Here is a 20589-nt window from a genome sequence, read left to right on the forward strand (position 1 = left end):
CCATCCCATCATCCTTTCTCTCTCCAGTCAGCGAGACTGGACATCTGAGAATCACATGTATGCTATATGCTAATTCCAGGACCATTTAAAAGCTGCCAATGCACTCTTTCTCAATTTCTCCTTCCCCTCTACATGACTCTTCTAACTTTCAAAGTGCTCAAGGTGTTTTAATTAACCCCCACATTGCCATTCTTCCATCTCACTGCCAAAGCAAAGATAAATAGAACATGCCCATTTTTATATCTTTGCAAGTCGTGGAAATGAATGGTACAAAGTGATTTCCCAGACTAGAAAGGGAGCAATGGGAGGTGACGAACTCAGGCTGTTGATTCAGTGTAACTCTCAAAAAATAATCTGCTTCAATGCCTCTTCCATCTAGGGACATACTAAGAATACTGCCAGTTTGGCTCTAATCGGCAGCCTTTGCTTCCTGAGAAAGAGCAGAACAACAGACAGCATTTTGTAGTGGAACATTAATGAGCACATTTAACATCTTAGATACACAGTAAAACAATATATCTACACAGTATAGCAATTTGATATCACTTCAATGGCCATGGTTTCACAGTATGGGATCCTGGGATTTGTAGTCTGCAGAAATACTTAGAATTCTTTGCTAAAACAAAGTTCCAGTTGACTCTCCTGAACTGTAGCCCTAGAGTTCTCTAATAGTAATTCTAAGTACTACACCTTTAGGTTTCCACAGGATAGAGCTATGGCAGTTAAGGTAGTATCAAACTGTTATTAATGTAGTTACACATACAGCCATCCTCTGGTTTTCTAAAATACAGCTTTGGTAATTTATCATCAGAGCTTGGACTTTGGAAGGATGGGAATCATAGTAAAAAACAAAAACAATGCACACTTCTACAATCTGGTTATGATAGATCTTTTTAAAACCATGCAAACTTACCATGCACTTGGTTGATTTCTGAGTTGGAGGACAAAATTTCATCAGCAAGCTTTTGGGCAGTCGGAAGCACTTCAGTGTGGTGTGCGGTGATCAAATACTGAACAAACTTTTGGAGCTGGTCCCTGTTCATTTGGAAGAGGGTCTCTGAGATAGGAAGACGGAGTTTGACCTGATCAGGCTTGCGGATCCTGTACAGCGAAAGCGCCACAACATGGGCGCAGTAAAAAATGTCCTTGTTCCCACAACCACATGTCACAGAAGTTATTTTGCACCGGTCGAAGCTGATGGCCACCCTGTAGGTCATTTCCGGTTCTGTTGCAGTGGCGGGCTCCGTGACGGTGCCACTCAGGTGGAATCCTGGGAGGAAATGGACAAGAACAAGGAGACTATTGAGCATCGCAAAACAGCTAGACTTAGGATATGTTAATGTTACCAAGAACAGCACCACTAATCTTAGTATTGTAATGGAGCCAGGGCTGACAGGGTTGATGCAACTGGACTTTTTAATTAGGAGGGACAATTGTATAATCTGCACATACACACACAACTAGCTTCCCTGTTCCTTCTGAGCATAGTTGCAGCTGCCACAGCACCTGGCGGGGGGAGAAGTGTTTTCTTAGCAACAGCAGAGTATTCTCAGCTAACATTGTTATAATGCAAAGTACTTGGGGATGCTTTGGTCTTGAGTGGGTAGTTAAAACTCAAAATACCTCGTCGTCATAAGAACTACTAGAACTGATTTGCTGATATGGATCAACACAGCTGCCTGAATTGTTCAGTCATTTCTTTGGGAGCCGGGTTACAGGGATCTGTAATTATAAACATTGGGACTCCAAAATGTACCTTTACACTACTGCCAAAGCCAACATATAGTGTGGGCTCAGGAAAAGTATCTGTTTAGTGTGAACTGAACAGCCATGTTCTTTATTCTTTGGCCAATTTAGAATGTTCCCCAAATGAAGGAACTACAATACCCAACCATATGTACTGCATTCAACCATATGTACTGCTTTTAAACCATTTGGGCTGGCAGAAAACTCACTCCAGATTGTCTTACACTCTTAAGCCACAACCAACCCTTAGGCCAGTTTATCAGGCTGCCAGAAAAAAAGAGTAACTGTTTTGTGATCAGTTCCCTGAATGGGCACAAACTGCCAAACCTTCCTCACATCCCTGTAATCTAGTATATTCATTGCATCAGTTTACTGCCCCTATCCAAACAAGCAGAAGTTGGCCATAACTTAAAGATGACTTTTCCATTTGATGCCACTGCGGGTTTCATTCCATGTTGAATCATTTTTCTCTGCCAGAAAATACAGTTTATATATCTTGGCAAATACAAGGTTTTCAAAACCAGCTGAACACCAGATAGTCATGCAAATAATAACATAATACCAAACTTTGTTTAAAGTGACATTGCTTGCTTTTTAAATTTCTTGCTTCTCTATAAAAGATCCATCCATATTTCAATGCTTTAGGGAAGAAATAGGGGGAAAGTACACCCCTCCCCTAGAATAGGATGCAAATCTAGAACAAAATCTCTTGCACAACATTGGCATTGGGAGAACTGTGATCTAATGTATGTTTGTCTCCATGGTGAACCAATGCAGAACTATTTCAATAAAGCAGTCGTATTCCTCAGGGACTGAGGTGACCGATATAATCTTGTAATCTAACATATGAGAATTTAAACTAATCCACCTGAAGATTACTATTTCCCCCATTTACACTGGTCATTCCCTCTCCCCATTTGTCATTATCATAAACAAGGGTTGTTTCCACAACAGGGACATGGGTGGGGGGAATAACAGGAAAACAGGGGGAAATGGTTTTCCTCCTTCAACCCACCCTCCACCCCCAGATAGTGGAACATTACCAGCAAGTTATTATAAAGCACACTATGGGTGAATAGTCCACTGTCTGCGCCTTCTCAACCCATCTCACCTACCAATGCTACTCCCCAAACTGGCCCTCTGTTTACAATCCACCCCAAAGCCTCACCAAGTTGAAAGTAAGGAAGGAAGATTTATTCAGCTCCAAAAAGATGTTATCCCATGTCTTGAGGATCAGGAAAGCCTGATAAGCCAATAATGTAGTATTGCCATTATATAATAATGCAGTTACTTATAAGTAACATGCCGTGGAGCAATAGGTTAAACCCTTGTTCCAACAGAACTGCTGACCTGAAGATCTAAAGGTAGGCAGTTTGAATCCGTGAGATGGGGTGAGCTTCCATCTGTCAACCCCAGCTTCCATGCGGGGACATGAGAGAAGCCTTCCACAGGATGGTAACACATCTGGGCATCCCCTAGGCAATGTCTCTGTACACGGCCGATTCTCTCACACCAGAAGCGACTTGCAGTATTTTCTCAATTCGCTTCTGACACAATAAAAACAAAACAAAACATGCTTTACTTAAAGAAGCATGCTATCTACAACCCCCCAAAACTCCAAGGGAGAAACCCTAAGAAATATACCTAGCTCACTTTTAGCACAGGCTAACAGTTTATGATATATGTACCTATTGAAGAGAATCATCTGTTTTCAAACATAGAGAAATTGGGTTCACTACAATGTAGCATTCACCCTGCCAAAAAATCTCCTTTCTTTCTAGTTCCACTTGCTACTGAAAGCAGAAACAAGAGCAATACCGGTATGTTTTTTTAAAACAAAATACTTTTGAATTACTAACTTGTCAGGACAAAACCTATCATGTGATTCTCTTCTGACAGTTAAATAGGGAAAGCTGAAAAGGTATGCATACAAACCAAAATATCATGCTCTTTTGCCGCAACATCATACTGGACAGATAAAGCAATGTAGCTTTAATCCAGTGTGTATGCACACTCTTAAAGAAGAAAATGAGCCATGTTGTGATCCTGAATAATGGGGATCTCTCTTGAGAGAGAAAAAATGGATATAATTATCATCATTATCATAAGATTATAATGATTGTCCCTAGGAAGAGTTCTTCAAGTAGTCTCTCAAAGGAGTTAAATAAGGTTGCTTTCAGTTCATGCAGAAGAGTGACACAAAGTTTTAAGGTTGTCCAATACATCCCAAGCTGTGTATGCATTTGTGTGTGCATATATGTTTTCAAGTTGCCTATCAATCTATGGTGATCCTAAATACTCAGAGATGATTTGCCAGTTCCTTCCTCTGAAATGTAGCCTACAGCAGCTGGAATATCGCAGTCTCCCATCCAAGTACTAACCAGAACTGACCCTATATCATTTCCAAGATATAATGCAGTGGATTCAGTACAGTGGTTATCAACCTGTGGGCCCCCAGGTGTTTTGGCCTACAACTCCCAGAAATCCCAGCCAGTTTACCAGCTGTTACAATTTGTGGGAGTGAAGGCCAAAACATCTGGAGACCCACACGTTGAGAACCACTGATCTATTGCCTTTTTATGGTGCTTCACAGAAAACGCATCAAGAGGCTTTATGTTTTTGGCATATCACCTATCAAACAAAATAACCAACAAAAAGTACCTTCCAACACCTCTCATTTTAAGAGGAGAATTAAAGGTGCTCCTTCCTAAATGGAGTTTATGACTGGACAAAAAGCCATAGATGGAACCTGTAATTGTAAACTGCTAATAAACAATATCAACCGCAATATAATTATCCCTTAATATGCTCATGTATTGCCTATAGCAAACTTTCTACAAATGTATTTCATACACAAACACACAGTAGAGAAAACAGAAAGAGAAATCATGAAAATTTAAATCATTAAAGAAAAAAATGATTGAACTCTATTAACTACATTGATCTCTTGTGTTCTTGCCATCCCTTATAAGATTTCTGAGACAAATTCTACCAGAGGTTTTTAATCAACAGCATCAAAACTATCTATACACTGCTGTTCTCTTTAAAGCAGTGCCAAAAACCACATCCAGATCTGATTAAATATTTTGAGGTTTCTTTCCCTCTAAAAAATAGATTTCTAAAAATGGCCTTGTAGGTAGATGATATAAGGATGTGCTACTGCAATTGCTCTGAAGACTTTTTAGATACATATCCAGTCTCCTCAAATTATTACTTTTAAACAACTTTTGAGCTAGCTCAGACTATTCATATGCTGAAGCCATCACTTTTTTTTCACAGAGTGATACTGGCTACTGATGACACTATATAACTGTACCCCAAACCCTGCAAAGCAATAATCCACAGACTCATGTTCTCCTCCTGATATCATATGGCATTGTTACATTTAAAATAGGAACAAAGAGGGATGGAAAGTGTGCTTTTTATTATGGAAACTACTAGCCATAGCCCCCATTCTTCATGGGGGGAAATCATAATGAACAAAGCTGAAGATAACAGCCTCAAGAGAAGTAGCTATGTTAATCTGATGCTGCAATAATACAGAGTTCTCCTGCGTGTTAAAAACCAGCTGATTTATTATGAGTCTTTCTACAGGTTCATTTTATCAGATGCATGGTATAGATTGACCAAATATCCATAAAATGTAAATGGCAACAACTGTGATAATTCTGTGTAAAGCTTCAATTACAGTATGGCTCCTATAGCAATGAGTGATTTATTTCTGGACTTCATGAGGATAGCAAATTCTATTGAATTGAAGGACCTCTGACCCAAGAATACCACAGGAGAGTCCTGTAGAACCTGTGGCCCCCAGGTGTTTTTGGACTTTAGCTCTCATAATTCTTGACCATTGGACAAGCTGGCTAGAGCTTCTGGGATTTTGAGGCCCAAATGCATAAAGGGCCACAGATTGTGCAGACTTGACACAGAGTGAAACTTGGGGTTTTAGAAAACGCCCCCCGTTGCAATTAAGCCCTCAGTATGCTGATGACACCCAAATATATTTCTCCATGCCTTCAAAAACATCCTCAGCTAAGGATAGTGTGTCTCCTCTGAAGGAATGTCTGAAGGAGATAATCCAGACACAACAGGGGTGCTTGCCATCAAGAGTCTTAACCAAAGGATGGAGGTGTGTCAACCTGCCCTAGATGGGGTAACACTCCCCCTGAAAGTCTGTGTTCACAGCTTGGGAGTGCTCCTGGATCTGTCTCTCCAAATGTCAGCCCAGGTAGATGTGATGGTCAGGAGTGCTCATTGTCGGCTTCAGCTGATCCACCAGTTGCACCCCTTCCTGGATTTGGAGGATCTAAATATGGTAGTGCATGTGCTGGTAACCTCAAGTTTGGACTTCTTGTCACACACTGAGGTCCTCTGGGGGGTGGTTACTCCAGCCTGCCAAAACCCGACTAGTGATTGTCACTCAGAGGACCTTTTCATCGGCTGTCCCATGACTGTGAAACGACCTGCCAGAAGATCTCCGACAGCTAGATCAATTTAAAAACCATCTAAAAATCTCTTCCAGTTGAAAGCATGAATTTTAAACTCAAGTCCTGTGTTTTGGTCTCTGTCCTGTGTGATTAAAGTGTATTTTACAGAAATACTTTGATATATATTTTTTATGGGACTGCAATTTAATATGTGTGCTTACAGAATTTTTATTTGTATTTGTGTATTTTTGATTGTGCTATAACCCACCTCGAGCCATGGGGTAAGAAATAAAATTGTTGTTGTTGTTGTTGTTGTTGTTGTTTTCTGGCACCAAAGCAAAGAAAGCATATATACTGGTCTATACTGCACTCTCCCCACTCTCTATTTCAATTTGGGCCTTGTTTTCTAAAAGGTTCCTTACCATTTCTTTATTCCATTTCCTCTTTTCCCTTAGATTTCCTTGTCAATGCTTTTTTCCATCATCAGCTACCTCTCATCTGCATTTTTTGCCCATTCTCTGATTCTCTCCATGCTCTGTCTCCCTTCAGTCTCCTCTGTCCTTTCCCAATTTCCCATCACTCATACACCTCAATACCACCAATAAGGCACCACCAACACATGATTAGAGTAGAAATCATATGATTGTTTACACCAAACTATGAGACTACATCCTGGGAGCAAAGCCCATTACCATTATCTACAAAAGGATTGAGTTTATCCCCTGTTACACTGCAATTGTAACTTGATATTGTTACAAGAACATAACTGAATAACATGTTACTTTGAATGCAATTTTCATGTTCAATGTGTTGTCAAAGGCTTTCATGGCCGGGATCACAGGATTGTTGTATGTATTCCGAGCTGTATGGCCATGTTTCAGAAGTATTCTCTCCTGACGTTTCACCCACATCTATGGCAGGCATCCTCAGAGGTTGTGAGACACAACCTCTGAGGATGCCTGCCACAGATGTGGGCAAAACGTCAGGAGAGAATACTTCTGGAACATGGCCATACAGCCTGGAATACATACAACAACCCAATTTTCATGTTGCTGTATGATTTACAGCACTGCTTCTTAAACTGTGGGTTCTGCCCCCATCAATGTTAGGGTCACAAAAAAAATGGCAACAATAAAAGTTTTCCAAATGCCTAGAGCAGGTATGGGCAAACTTTGGGCCTGCAGGTGTTTTGGACTACTGGCTGTTAGAAATTGTGGGAGTTGAAATCCAAAACACCTGCAGAGCCGAAGTTTGTCCATGCCTGGCCTAGAGGCTGTTTTAGATATTACACAAATCTATGAGCAACAACATGAACTGTTTCCATTGAACTCTGCAGAAAATACTTCAGCTGTACTTCATAAAAAGGAAAAATCAACCTGTTTAGCTAAACTTGCAAATGCTGGTTTATTATCACTGCCTGGTTTTTACACCTATTTTATATACCTATATATCCAGAATTGCATAAAAATTATTGGGCTGAAAGGGGTCAGAACTAGAAAAAGTTTAAGAAGCTCTGGTCTAGAATCCAGATGCCAAAGAATTGCAGGAACAATTAGTGAGATAACCTGTTTGAATAATCTGCTTTCAGACCCCATGAAAAAAGTCTGCAGCCATATTGCATATAGCCAGAAGTTGCTATCTTGGTCCAATTTTGATGACAGCTGAAAACAGTCTAAGATAAACAGGATGCAATTCACATCCTACATTTTTGTATCAAATAAGCCATAAATATGTCTGGAGGCTGCCAAGTTTATCTCATGTTTAGACTTTAAATCAAGTGTCAGTTTAATTTCTAGTTGTCATGACAGTACATCTATTTAAGATTAACTAAAAAAGAAAAACACATGCAAAATATTTATCAAAAGCTTAGCCAGAGATTAAACACTGCTCTAAGGGGGTGAAATCCTGGCCTGAGTAGTTACTTTATTTGGAGTATTTACATTAGCACTTGGGATGCTTTGGGCTGGCTAACTGGCCAGCCACACTTACTGTAAGCCCTTGAAAGCAAAGGGTAAACACTAGCAAATCCCAGTATAAAAACATGGAATGAATGTTTTGCAAAAAGGTAGTGCTAAAATCAAACTTCCCAACAGGAAAGTCATGCTATCAGGTATTGCTCCCACTGAAATGTGTATCTAATTTAGTTCACTGGTAGGAGGGAACTAAACCATAAAATTCTCAAAACAATGTAGTATGGGTATCATAATAAACTTCAACCCAGAGAATGTGGTGGTATTCTTTGCTCAATCATAAAACTTGTTTCATTATCTACAATGATGCATGCATTGATTACATCCCATTTGGATTACCGTAAACTACTGTATGTAAGGTTTCACCTATTTGCTTCTGACAAAATATGGGAATTTTCTAGGTCTTCCGGGCAACTTTTTGGGATGCTTTCTCTGAAAGTTACTATATAGTCAAGTTGGAGGCTCTAGAACACGTGTCAAACTCCAGGCCCATGGATGAAATCTGGCCCACCATGTCATTTTATGTGGCCCCCCAGAAGCTGAACTATAGCTCTTATATTCCTTATATTAGGGTTGGCAGGAGTTGTTATACACCTGGAAGGCTACACTTTGTTCTGTTTAGTCAGAATAGTAGGGTTTAAATTCAGATACATGGGTTGTGGATATGGCGTCTGACTTTAAAATGTCTTTTAACCTTTTGGATTGCAATTCCCATTATCCCCAGTCTGCATGGCAAATCATCAAAAGTGATGGGAATTTGTCATTCAACATTTGGGGACCCAAACTGAGTAAAAGCTGAAGCACACTGACCACTATTTTAAAAAATGATAGTTGAACCTCTGTATTCAGAGATTCCCCGTGCATGGATTCAACAGCCCTCTGAAGGCAACCATAAAACTGATGTGACCCTCGCTAGAATGGAGTTTGACACCCCTGATCTAGCAAATTCCTTGAGAAAATATCTCAAAGGTGGCTCTATAATACCTTCTGGCAGAAGGTATTCATTTCAGTAAGATTCACTACTATCTCCAGTTTTCTGTTTCTATGGTATCCTCATGGATAAAACAGTCATATTGTACTATAACACATTCTATGCACAGGTGCCTCCTAAACCAGTTCAGAGTGCTAATCAGGATTGGTTACAACTTCTTGTAATGGTTTCAGTGCCTACTGGTTTGTTTCTGGACATAATTCAAAGTGCTGGTTATGATCTGTAAAGCTCCACTCTGCTTAGATCCACACTAGAGATAGAAGATGCCTGCAAATTTTGAAGCCACTGGGGAGAAACCTTTTGGGACAGAATGATATCAGCCAAGCTTCCTTCCTAGAAGGAGCTCTTTGGACTCAAAAGTGAACTGTTGGTTTAATTCTGAGTCACAGTAATAGACTCAGTTTGGTCATATGAGAAATAGCTTCATGGAAATGGAGATTCCTGGATGTTTGTTTTAGACTTGGAAGTCTCCATTATAATGACTGTTGAGGGCTACCTCACTTTTTTTCTGACAGAGACGCTATTCTGTATCATTACTTTCTAAATTTATTTCTAAATGTGTCCAGAGCAAAAAACAGTTATTACCTTATTCACAGAGGTCCAATTCATATCTGGCAAACGGCAATAGATAAATCGATCCTCTTGAGAACACCCACAGCTATGAAATCTCTCTCCCAAGATGCTTTGGAACAGAGGTGGACAATTGCCAAGAATTGGGGGAGGACCACAACTCGCCTCAGAGGGCTGCATCCACCTTCTATTTTTTTAAAAAAGTATAAACTAAAAAGTCCCCATATCCCTGAGTGAGGATGGGGGCCAGTTTCCCATGTTTGAGTCCTCCAGTCTCTTTTTAGACCCAGTGAAAATAAGTTTTCCCTACTAGGAGGGGCCTGAAAAACATCCTTGTGGGACATATGCAATGCAGTCTTAAGCAGATAATGTTCTGGTTCATATCTGTCTTTCTAGCATAAACATACTACTTAACCTTCAGTGCTATATTAATGCATAAACTAAATAAGCTATAGTTTATTCCCTCTGATTATAAGGGGTCTCAAAATACAACTCAAAATACACCTCTGAATCTTGATATAATTTAGGGTCAAATCTGTCCCAGCTAAGTTTACATTAGCTACTATCTTAATTTCCTTCTTCAATGAAGGGATTTGTTGCTGTGTGACTTCCAAGTCATTTCCGACTTATGGTGACCCTAAGGTGAACTTATCATGGGGTTAGTTTGGAAGACGTGTTCGGAGGGAGGTTGCCTTTGCATTCCATTTAGCTAACAGTGTGATTGCCCAAGATCATCCTGTGGGTTTCCATGGTTAAGTGGAGAATTTTAATCCTGGTCTCCTGAAGTCTTGGACTACATCTACACTTTCAAATAAATGCAATTTGAGATCACTTTAACAGCCATGCCTCAATGCTATGGAATCCTGGGGGGGGGGGGGGGGGTTTATAGTTTTACAAGGTCTTTAGTTTACTTTATCAAAGAGTACAGGAGCCTTACCAAACTATAGCTCCCAGGATCCTATAGCATTGAGCAGTGGCGCTTCAAGTGGTGTTAAACTGCATTAATTCGACAATGTAGCTTCTACATTTAGTTCTACACCCAAACGAGAGATAGTATTGGTTTGTTCTACCAGGTTCTCATTAGGATTGGTGAAATAATGATCACAAATCCTTTTGGGCATTTGAAATATTCTATATAAGCAATACGTTTTAGGAACTTTGGTAAGAAGCAAGGCTACACATCCCCGAAGCAGGAAAGATAACAGACTGTGCTTGAGGCTCACAAGTTTTCGTCTTCCCTTCTACCAAAACCTGATTTTTGAGAATATTCTCAAAGGAATTTTGTGCACTTTGTTCCCATCATGCATAACTAGAATTACCTTGTTTCCTGTTATCAAGGTACATCTTCTCATCCACAATGCAGTTTTCTGCCTCTTTCCATCACCTCTAAACTGCATAAATCTTACCAAGCATGTTCAGCCTCCAGCTCTGAAACACTCACATCTAATCAGACTAACCCAATTTCAGAGGCATGCCTTCTGTATTAACAGCCTGCTGCCTGATTACAAAGCTGCCTGAGACTAAGGAAATGTAACGGTGATGAATGGCGAAAATCACATGGCTGTGCATGAACCAGCTTAACTTCACTGTCTTCTCTCTTTAAAAAAAAGAGCATTTGGATGCATAAACAACTTCTCCTGTTCCCCTAAGCACACTGCCCTTTCAGGCTAGAGGGAAGGTCAATCACGGGATATCAAAACTATTTGAAGAATGACTTGCCAAAGATGGAGACTTTTCCCCCTTTCAGGTTGACAAACACGATTAATGTCTTATCCCTCGGTTAAACAAGCAAACACGAGGAAAAGAAATCAACAAATAAGGTGGGGTTTGGCAGGACTGGAGAAATGTGTACGAACCCAATTACACAAGAAATGTGACCTGAATATGTTTCTCATGATCCAAATTCATTGTACATTTTCTGCAGCACTAGACTGCAGCATATTCTGACTCTTCAGTGCAGACATAAGAGACCCTGCTGGTGCAGAGGGTTAAACCGTTGTGCCGGCAGGACTGATGACTTGAAGGTTGGATTGCTGACTTAAAGGTTGCCGGTTTGAATCCAACCCGGGGAGAGAGTGAATGAGCTCCCTCTATCAGCTCCAGCTCCATGAGGGGACATGAGATAAGCCTCCAATAAGGATGGTAAAAACATCAAAACCTCCAGGCATCCCCTGGGCAACATCCTTGCAGACGGCCAATTCTTTTACACCCGAAGCGACTTGCAGTTTCTCAAGTCACTCCTGACACGAAAAAAACAGTGCAGACATAGTTCTAAGGACAACACTAGAGGGAAGGTGGGAGATATACAGACACAAACATATGTGTATAGGTGTATATTTTTCCTTACTATTAACTTTGGGTGCATCTATATTGCAGAATTAATGCACTTTTACACCACTTTAACTGCTATGACTCAATGCTATGGAATCTTGGGAGTTGTAATGTTAGCCTTCTCTGCCAAAGAGTACTGCTGCCAAGATTTTCATGGCAGTAATATCAAATTGCATTAATTCTACAATGTAGATGCACTCATTGTCAGTAACGGGGGTTTTGATGACTTGTTTTAAAAGATTACATATTTTTACTGCTTTTATTATTTTTTTACTATTATTTTATATTTATTCATGTATTTTACCTGCTTACATTCTTAGTCACTTTGAGAGTTCTTAAAATACATTTTAAAAAGTAAAAAAAATATTCTTAAACATATATGGGGGAAGGTAGGGAGAGAAGGCTCTCCATGTTTGCGCAAAAGCGAACGGAGGTAAGCAAACACTTTCTAGCAAACAGATCAATTGCTCCAGCCAGCTGAAACTGACAATTGCTCTATGCCTGACCTTGCAGTTGGAAAGAAGATGGGCTCATGAACTCATTTCCACATGACAATGCTCCCGCAAAGTGATTTGCTTTGCCTGTGAGAAGAGCGGAGCGTTCTTCTCCGTCCTGCCCTCCCGGGCTCTATTGAAAGTGGCTCAGGGATGGCCTTTTGTGTTGTAAGTGCGTGAAAGACTCTGCTGAAGATGTATGCAATTAAACCCACTTTTCTTGCTGCTCTTTTGATTCACAGAGGCTCCCCGAGCAGGTGTTGCCACACACAAAGGGGAAGGACAACCTAATCTTTGCGGCAAAATATACCCACTTTCCAGCCCCCATCTCAAATAGGAAAGGGGAAAAAAACAGATGGAAGAGGAAAGCAGAATTTACTGTAATTTCTTCTCATCCCTCTCTCTCATACTCTCACATAGAGAGACAGTCTGACCGTCGAGATCCATATTACAAGTGATACCTTCTATCCCCGTATACATTTCCCTCAGAAAGCTATTTATTTTCATGACAAATGAATGGTGCATGTTGGGAGCTGCAACCAGGGGAGACCTGATTGTGTCGAGTCCCTCTCTTTGGCAAGAGGAGGAAGCTGCTTCTCTGCAGGAAGAGTGCTGACAGAGCAGAATACGTAGGTACATTAACTTTGCACATTTTCTTTCCAGCTCCCTTCCTCGTATTATTTATTATCAACACAGAAGCCTACATTCTGCCTTGATGAATAAGGACACATCAGGAATCCAAAGCAGGGCAAGGAGTGCTGGAGGAACTGAACCAAGTTAGCAAGCTCTGTCAGAAAGGCAAAACCAGATCCTGGAAAAGCTCTCCATCAGTATTTGAGATTCTGGGAGCTGTAAGTCCAAAACATCATGCTTCCAAGTTATGATTGGCAGAAGAGATACCCTTGCATACGACTTCCCATGAATGATGGCACAACGCAACCTGCACAATCACATGGGCCAAAGAGAAGAGGGAACACCTAAGTCTGCGGATTTAGGTGAACCGCTGTGATCCCCGTGGAAAGAAACACACAGAGCTGCTTTCCAAACGAGAGGCTCTAAATAGGCTTGTTTGTGTTGGAGGTCGCCATATCTTCTCCTGAGCAGCTGAATAAGCTGCAGGGACGTTCTTCTTGCCATCTGCTCCTCTCCCAGAACACCTCTTGCAAATCAAGAGTCAGTCTGCTGGTTTCTATTCCTGTTAACCTCTAATCACCCACAAGGGCCCTTCTTTGCTTTGCTCTTTATCTGCGCCAGCTAATGCGTGAAGTGGCCTTCGCTTCCCATCTGTTCCAGCATTAGTAGAGTTAAAGAACAATGCCGCTTGCTTGTTTCAAGCATTCACTTACACAGATGCCCTGGTATTAACTCAATTTCCCACTGTTTGCAACCATTATCCATACAGGATTTGGATATATTTGCTTATTTCAGAAGCCAAAAAAAAATTAGAACTTCCCCCATATCCTTCATGCTCTCCATAACAGCAAAACATATCCAGGCCTCCCAAATCTCCCATTTGATCCAAATTATAAACGAAATTAATTAGAACATGTTCTAATAAGAAAGCTGGAGTGTCTTTGTTTATCCCAGTCAGGGCTCACTGAATTAACCAACTCAGCTACCAGACAGCCATTCCTTTCACAATGGGATTTTTATTCTTTGTTGGTGTTGTGTGCCTTCAAATAATTTCCAACCTATGTCGACCCTAAAGTGAACCTATCACAGGATTTTCTTGGCATGATTTTTCAGAAGAGGTTGACATTACCTTCTTCTGAGATTAAGAGAGTGTGACTTGCTCAAGGTCATCCAATGGGTTTCCACAGACAAGCAGGGAGTCGAACTCTGGTCTTCAGAGTTATAGTCCAATGCTCAAACCAGGACATCATACTGATTACTATCAATCTTATTTGCACAAGGTTTTATGTGGAAGAGAAATGAAATCAAAACGACAACAGAACCCTAGGTTTGATCTACCTGATTACCTCAGCGGTGCAAGCTGTATTTGTGACCCTGCTTTGTAGTAAATTAGCCAGACCACAATGGAAATATACAGTAATCTTCATAAACATACATCAAAAGTATCCAAGAGGGCAACTCAACCAAAATGATTTCTTTCTGAAAGTGCTGGATTATATTTCTTTATTATATTGAATTCTAATATGAACAGATGTATTGAACCTTTGATGGGTAAAAACTACAGCAAACTATAGCCTACCTTAGAAGCTGGGGAGTCTATCTTTATTGGAGATTATTTAACAGAATCCACTTCTCTAGGACATTTCAGCAGTGGATGCCTGAATGATAGGGTGTTGCATGAAATGCCTCTTAGGGTTCCTTTACAACTCTATGAATACAGTATAACCCCCTTATGCACAGATTCAATGTCTACAGTTGTATTTACCCATACTCCAAAAAAAAATCCACGCTGGAAGTGTTTGTGGGACTCCCTAGGCCCTCCAGCACGATTCTAGGGTATGCCTCTGGCCTAAATATCATCAAAATTTAGGGTTTGCTATTATCCAAGACTTCACATATATCCATGAGGGGCCTTGAAACATATTCTCCACAGTACTGTACTGAGAAAGAGCTGCTGAAAATCTCAGCTAGAAACACAGTGTTATTCTACTTAATACACAAATACTGAGGTCCTGTTTTATTCCCCTAATATAGAATTTAATGGCAGGATGGGAACTTTTGATCCAGAATCAGTAGGTATGATCTTTCAGCTACATAAATAGCAAATTGTGAGATACCCTGGCAGTTTCCATGTCAGTGGGATGATGAATCCATCTGGGTTTTAGTCTAAACTTAAATAGACTAAATTTTTTTGCCGGCAGGACTGCTAACCAAAAGATTGGCGGTTCGAATCAGAAGAGCAGGGTGAGCTCCCGTCTGTCATCTCCAGCTTCCCATGTGGGGACATGAAAGAAGCCTCCCACAGGATGGTTAAACATCAAACATCCAGGCGTCCCCTGGGCAACGTCCTTGCAGAGGGCCAATTCTGTCACATCAGAAGCAACTTGCAGTTTCTCAAGTCGCTTCTGACACAAAAAAATAGATCCTTTGAAGTTCTGATTTAAAACCACAGTGGATTTACTACTGCCACTAATGTGGCAAGCACTGGTCTGTATCAATAACGTTATAATTGGAAGATCACATTTCATGTATCTAGCAAAGTAGATAGTAGCCACAACAAGGTGTATGCGTATGGAACGAGCCTGTAAGTGTCCACAGAACTCAGTATTATTGATTTTGGTGCAACAGACTGTGACCCAGCCTACTTTATAAATACATTTAAGTAATTAAGGCTGTAATAATTTCCATGCTTACTCAGGATTAAGTCCCCCTGAACTCAGTGGGGCTTACTTTGGGGTAGAAACATGCAGGGTTGAGTTGTAAATTGTTTATTTCACTTAGGATATTGCAGAGGGAGCCACAAATATTTCAAATCTCCTTGAGCTGCTTCAAGGATCTCTTAGATAGTGCCTAGCATCAGCATCCTTGCCTGAATAAAAATTGAGTTATGTTGGCTTAATCCTGTTAATCGGTCATAGTCTCCTTGTACCATTGTCTCAGTCTCCCGGTTTGTGCTCTTCACTCAGGCCAGGGTGTATGTGTGTGTGCCTGGTGATCCCTTGAATTTCACAGAGTTTCCTTAGGCAAGGAATACTCAGAGTTGGTTTTGCCAGTTCCTTCCTCTGAAATGTACGACTATCAATACCAGAAACCCCCAAACACTTCAGCACAAGGGAAAGGGAAACGTCCTTTGCTGCCTGCATTCCCCTTCCCACTCCTGACCTGCTTTTCAGTGAGGCAGCTTCCCTACTGTGTCTGCAACTTTTCCAAGGCTTTTGTTCTCATTGGGACCATCCAGGCTCTAGGCAGCAAAATAGGCTTATGAGTTGCCTCTAGCCAGAACGGCTTCTTGCTGACAGCTTGGTTAGTAAGGCGTAAAATGAGGGGTTTTGTCCTCATGTGCGTATGGCTAGACATGTAAATGGAAAACAATTTAGAATTAAAAACCTCTATTAAGTAAATATGTTGCTGTTTTAAAATCCTACAGCTGTCCTTGCTACGGTCACAATACTCCAGTCCATGAATGCCTTTCCTTCGCTGTGCCTTTAACAAAGCCACTAAGGAGACATTACATGGCTTATTGTTACCATTCAAGACAAGCTTGGAAATGCACAGAAGAAGGAAAGCTGAACTCCATCAAGATAATGGAGGCAGAGCTGGATGTAACAATCTAACTATACCATAATTTAATGTGTTTGTCCATCTGGTATGCTATAGGAACCCACATGGCTCATGAGACCAAAACAAAGACCATGAAAAGCTTTTAGATATAGAATATCAACTATTTCAAGGAGGTCTTAAACAAATGTTTGGGTTTCTGGATTTGCTTGCTTAAGAATACATTTATAATCTGTTTTTGACCAAATTTGATTTTTACAGTTAGGCTGGCATATTGAACATTTCTGTATAATTGATTGGCAACCTCCAGCTGCTGCTGCTGTTGCTGCTTCTTTTGGGGAGGGACTGCTCTTTTTGGACATTTTTTCATGAAACTTGGCATAAAACCTCAACACAGACAATGCCAATTTTTTCTCTCCAAAACACCTCCCCAATTATATCTCAAAATCAGAAGGCCTTGAATAGGGACCTCATGTGGACATTCCCCTTATTATAAAACAGTGAAATGATATACCATACAAACACACACACAAACATGCACACACACACACACAAAACATACGTACGTGCACAAACGCCACTCCTGTTATTTTGAAGTCTTACTAGTATCTCTGCTGGTCAGAAACTTAAATTTCTAAGTAATTCTGTACAACAGATGTTGCAATACTGTTTCATCTTCTAACTGGAAGAAGTCTAAGGCAGAGTTTTTTTTAAACATTTCATGTTGGTGGCACACTTTTTAGACAAGCATCATTTCGCAACACAGTAATTCAGTTTTACTAACAAACCAATCCCTTATAAGACATCTACATAAACTGTAACAATGAAATGTATGGTGGCACAACATATTGCATGAAAACTTTTCATTTACATTAAAAAATAAACGGTGTATTGCTTATTTCACATAGATGTGGAGCTTTTCTGTTGAGTTTGTGTGATGTACCTATGCACTGCAGCCAACACACTAAAGGGTCGTGACACAGAGTTTGGAAAGTTCTGGTCTAAAGTATCAAAATGAGGCAACCTTTTAAAAGGGAGACATTTTGCAGACACTGAAACTCTTGGTGCAAAGTGTGCTGAAAAACACTGCTATTCAACACACAGGCTATGCCACAGCTGCTTTCATTTGCTTTTTGTGCAGTGCAAATATCTATAATGACACCACTTAATGACAAGATCTGTCATCAGGGTTAATATTTCTACAAGGAAGAAAAATGCAGAGAGACAATGAAGGAAAAGGGGCTCTTGTGTCCTCCATGAAATCCATAAACATAAAAGATCAGGAAAAGGGATGTTTGTGGACAAAACAAAAATCTCAAAGGAAGATAATACAAGGGGAAGAATTAAAGCTATTCCCCTTTTTTGGTGTGAAGTGATACGAAACACCATCTAAAATATTATTGGCAAGCAAGCTTCCTTCCTAGGTACCTAGATTAAGGTCACCTTGTACGTACATCGCTAACGAAAATGAAATAAAAATGGGGGAGGGGGGGAGAGGAGAGTCTGTATATCCTGCCAACATTTTGCTCCAAAGCCATAATGTAATACTATCTTCCAATGTTATCTCTAGGTCAACCTAAGATCTCAATGTATAGATCTCATGTACAATCAGAAACACAGATTCACACATCTGCATTCTCCAGTGCATAGAGACCGGAACCTCAGACATTTAAACTCCCTCCACTACAATGGAGGGAAATATGCTTTTTAAATGCTCAGCCAAAGAGGTCCTGGGTCTCACTAAACTACAAGTCCCAGAATTCTGCAGGAAGCAGCCATAGACTTTCAGATGAGAGGCATATCCTTTGCCTATACTTTCAGCTCTAGTGCAATAAGGCTTAATGTTCTCCCTCTAGGACGCTCCAGAAGTCTGTGAGCCTCTCCCAAATGTCAAAATACATCCCCACACATCAATAGATACCCAGAAGTCTACTAGTGTTTTGAAAGGTGGTTTTTAACAGAAATAGAAAACTGAAACAATGTTGGCCTCAATTTATTTAAAGCTGCCACTGTTGGAGGCTTCAGGGAGAGACAACTCACTTTGTAGAACTCTGAAAAGAGTCTAAAGTGGTTGAGGGCCACAAATTAGTCTTGGGGGCCACATGTAGCCAAGGGTCACCACTTGTTCATTTCTGATTTAATGTTATGTCTGAACATAATACTTTCTTCAGTTAAAGGTCTAATTGAGAAGCTACTTCCACGTTCACGGAGCTTGACTTATCCATATCACGATGATAGTTTATCTGAACATTGTGATTTCTTATGAAATAAATTCTTATTCTGTACACTGACATCATTTTGAAATTGTAGTCATATTCTAGAAAAACATGATTCTAAAGTAAAGAAAAAACAACAACTGAAATGCAAAAGATTTTAGGACATCACAATGCAATTGCTATGGAGCTGGAACAAAAATCCAGAATATAACCTTCAGCCAGATTTTCTCTGGTGGACACTGACCTTGCTTTATATGAATACTTATGCTACCAAAAGTAAATACTCTATGGTAAGTGTGAATTTATACATTTACATTTTCTCTTATGTTACAGGTTTTTGCAAACTTTGTATATATTGTGTTGTCGAAGGCTTTCATGGCCGGGATCACAGGGTTGTTTGTATGTTTTCCGGGCTGTATGGCCATGTTCTAGAAGTATTGTCTCCTGACATTTCGCCCACATCTATGGCAGGCATGCTAAAAGGTTGTGAGGTATGGAGAAACTAAGCAAGTAAGGTTTATATATATCTGTGGAAAGTCCAGGGTGAAAGTCAAGGTGATTAACTACAACATTCACACTGGCCTCCAACTAACAAGGAGTTCTTCTCTCACCCTGGACTTTCCACAGATATATATAAACCTTGCTTGCTTAGTTTCTCCATACCTCATAACCTCTGAGGATGCCTGTCGTAGATGTGGGCAAAACGTCAGGAGAGAATACTTCTAGAACATGGCCATACTGCCCGGAAAACATACAATAACCCTTTGTATATATTACACAACAATCTCTTCCACTCCCTTCAGATGATGGGAGTTGTAATCCAACATATCCAAAGGGTCCTAGGTAGGGGATGCCTTAACTATTTCAGTAATATTCATCAATCATGTCATGTTTTCCAGTAATTTTCTGTATCCATAATTTGTGCAAAGCTTATGTGCAACTTTCCTGTCCTACCCTAACACTTCTAAATGTTTACTGTACTTTGTACTGTTTGGAAAAATAGTTGTTGTTTTTTTCTTTAAAACAAGTCACATTTATCTTGGATTAATAACTGTTTCACTGCTTTGTTTCAGAAGCAACTTTAATAATGGGCTTGTTTCAAGCCTTGAACACAAAGCCTTTTTCCTTGCCATTTCATGGTTGAGTTTCCACAGGACTGTGGAAACAATGAGATCTGGACAAAACAACTTTGGTTTACGATTCCAGTATTACAGTCCTAGACACCTCAAGGAGGAGAGATGACACCTACCTCCTAAACAAGTCTGCTTTCTGACTATAACAATGCATCCTGCATTTCAACTGAGGCAGCTGTAATAGTTTCTGGCAGCAAAAACAAAGTTACCGTACTTGTAACACCTTAAAGACCAAAAGACTTATTGTTGCACAAACATCTAGGGATTCCAGTCTACTTCATCACACCTGAAGTTCTATTCTAAGGTTTTTTTCAGGTTCTATAGCAGGAAGATCACAGAATGCAAGCAGTGGCAGCGATGTTATAAACAATGGCCATTCACAAAACATACGTTGCTAATATTACAAATATCCTAGAATTGTTAAATCAAGCAACATCCAGGTTAAAATCCTATTTGTGATACATGTGTGCATAAAATGTAGGTATGTCTATTTTTGAACGGTTTGTAAGAGACTATTTTC

At 40.2% G+C, this 20589-nt stretch overlaps 1 protein-coding gene across 2 annotated transcripts in view; it reads right to left on the reverse strand.

Annotated features, from left to right (window-relative positions):
• zswim5 (zinc finger SWIM-type containing 5) overlaps nt 1-20589 on the reverse strand; it is a 168977-nt gene that overhangs the window by 46551 nt on the left and 101837 nt on the right. The window contains exons 1-2 of one of the 2 annotated variants that reach the window (XM_062978363.1): nt 3097-3184; nt 914-1270 (exon numbers count right to left, since the gene is read on the reverse strand). In XM_062978363.1, the coding sequence (XP_062834433.1) occupies nt 914-1270; nt 3097-3169 (430 nt within the window). In that variant the 5' untranslated portion in view covers nt 3170-3184. Of the gene's footprint in view, nt 1-913; nt 1271-3096; nt 3185-20589 lie in introns of those variants that run through there. The other variant, XM_008109558.2, reaches the window with a different exon arrangement.

Source organism: Anolis carolinensis, chromosome 4 (assembly GCF_035594765.1).
Source record: "Anolis carolinensis isolate JA03-04 chromosome 4, rAnoCar3.1.pri, whole genome shotgun sequence".
In the NCBI taxonomy this organism is placed as follows: Eukaryota; Metazoa; Chordata; class Lepidosauria; order Squamata; family Dactyloidae; genus Anolis; species Anolis carolinensis.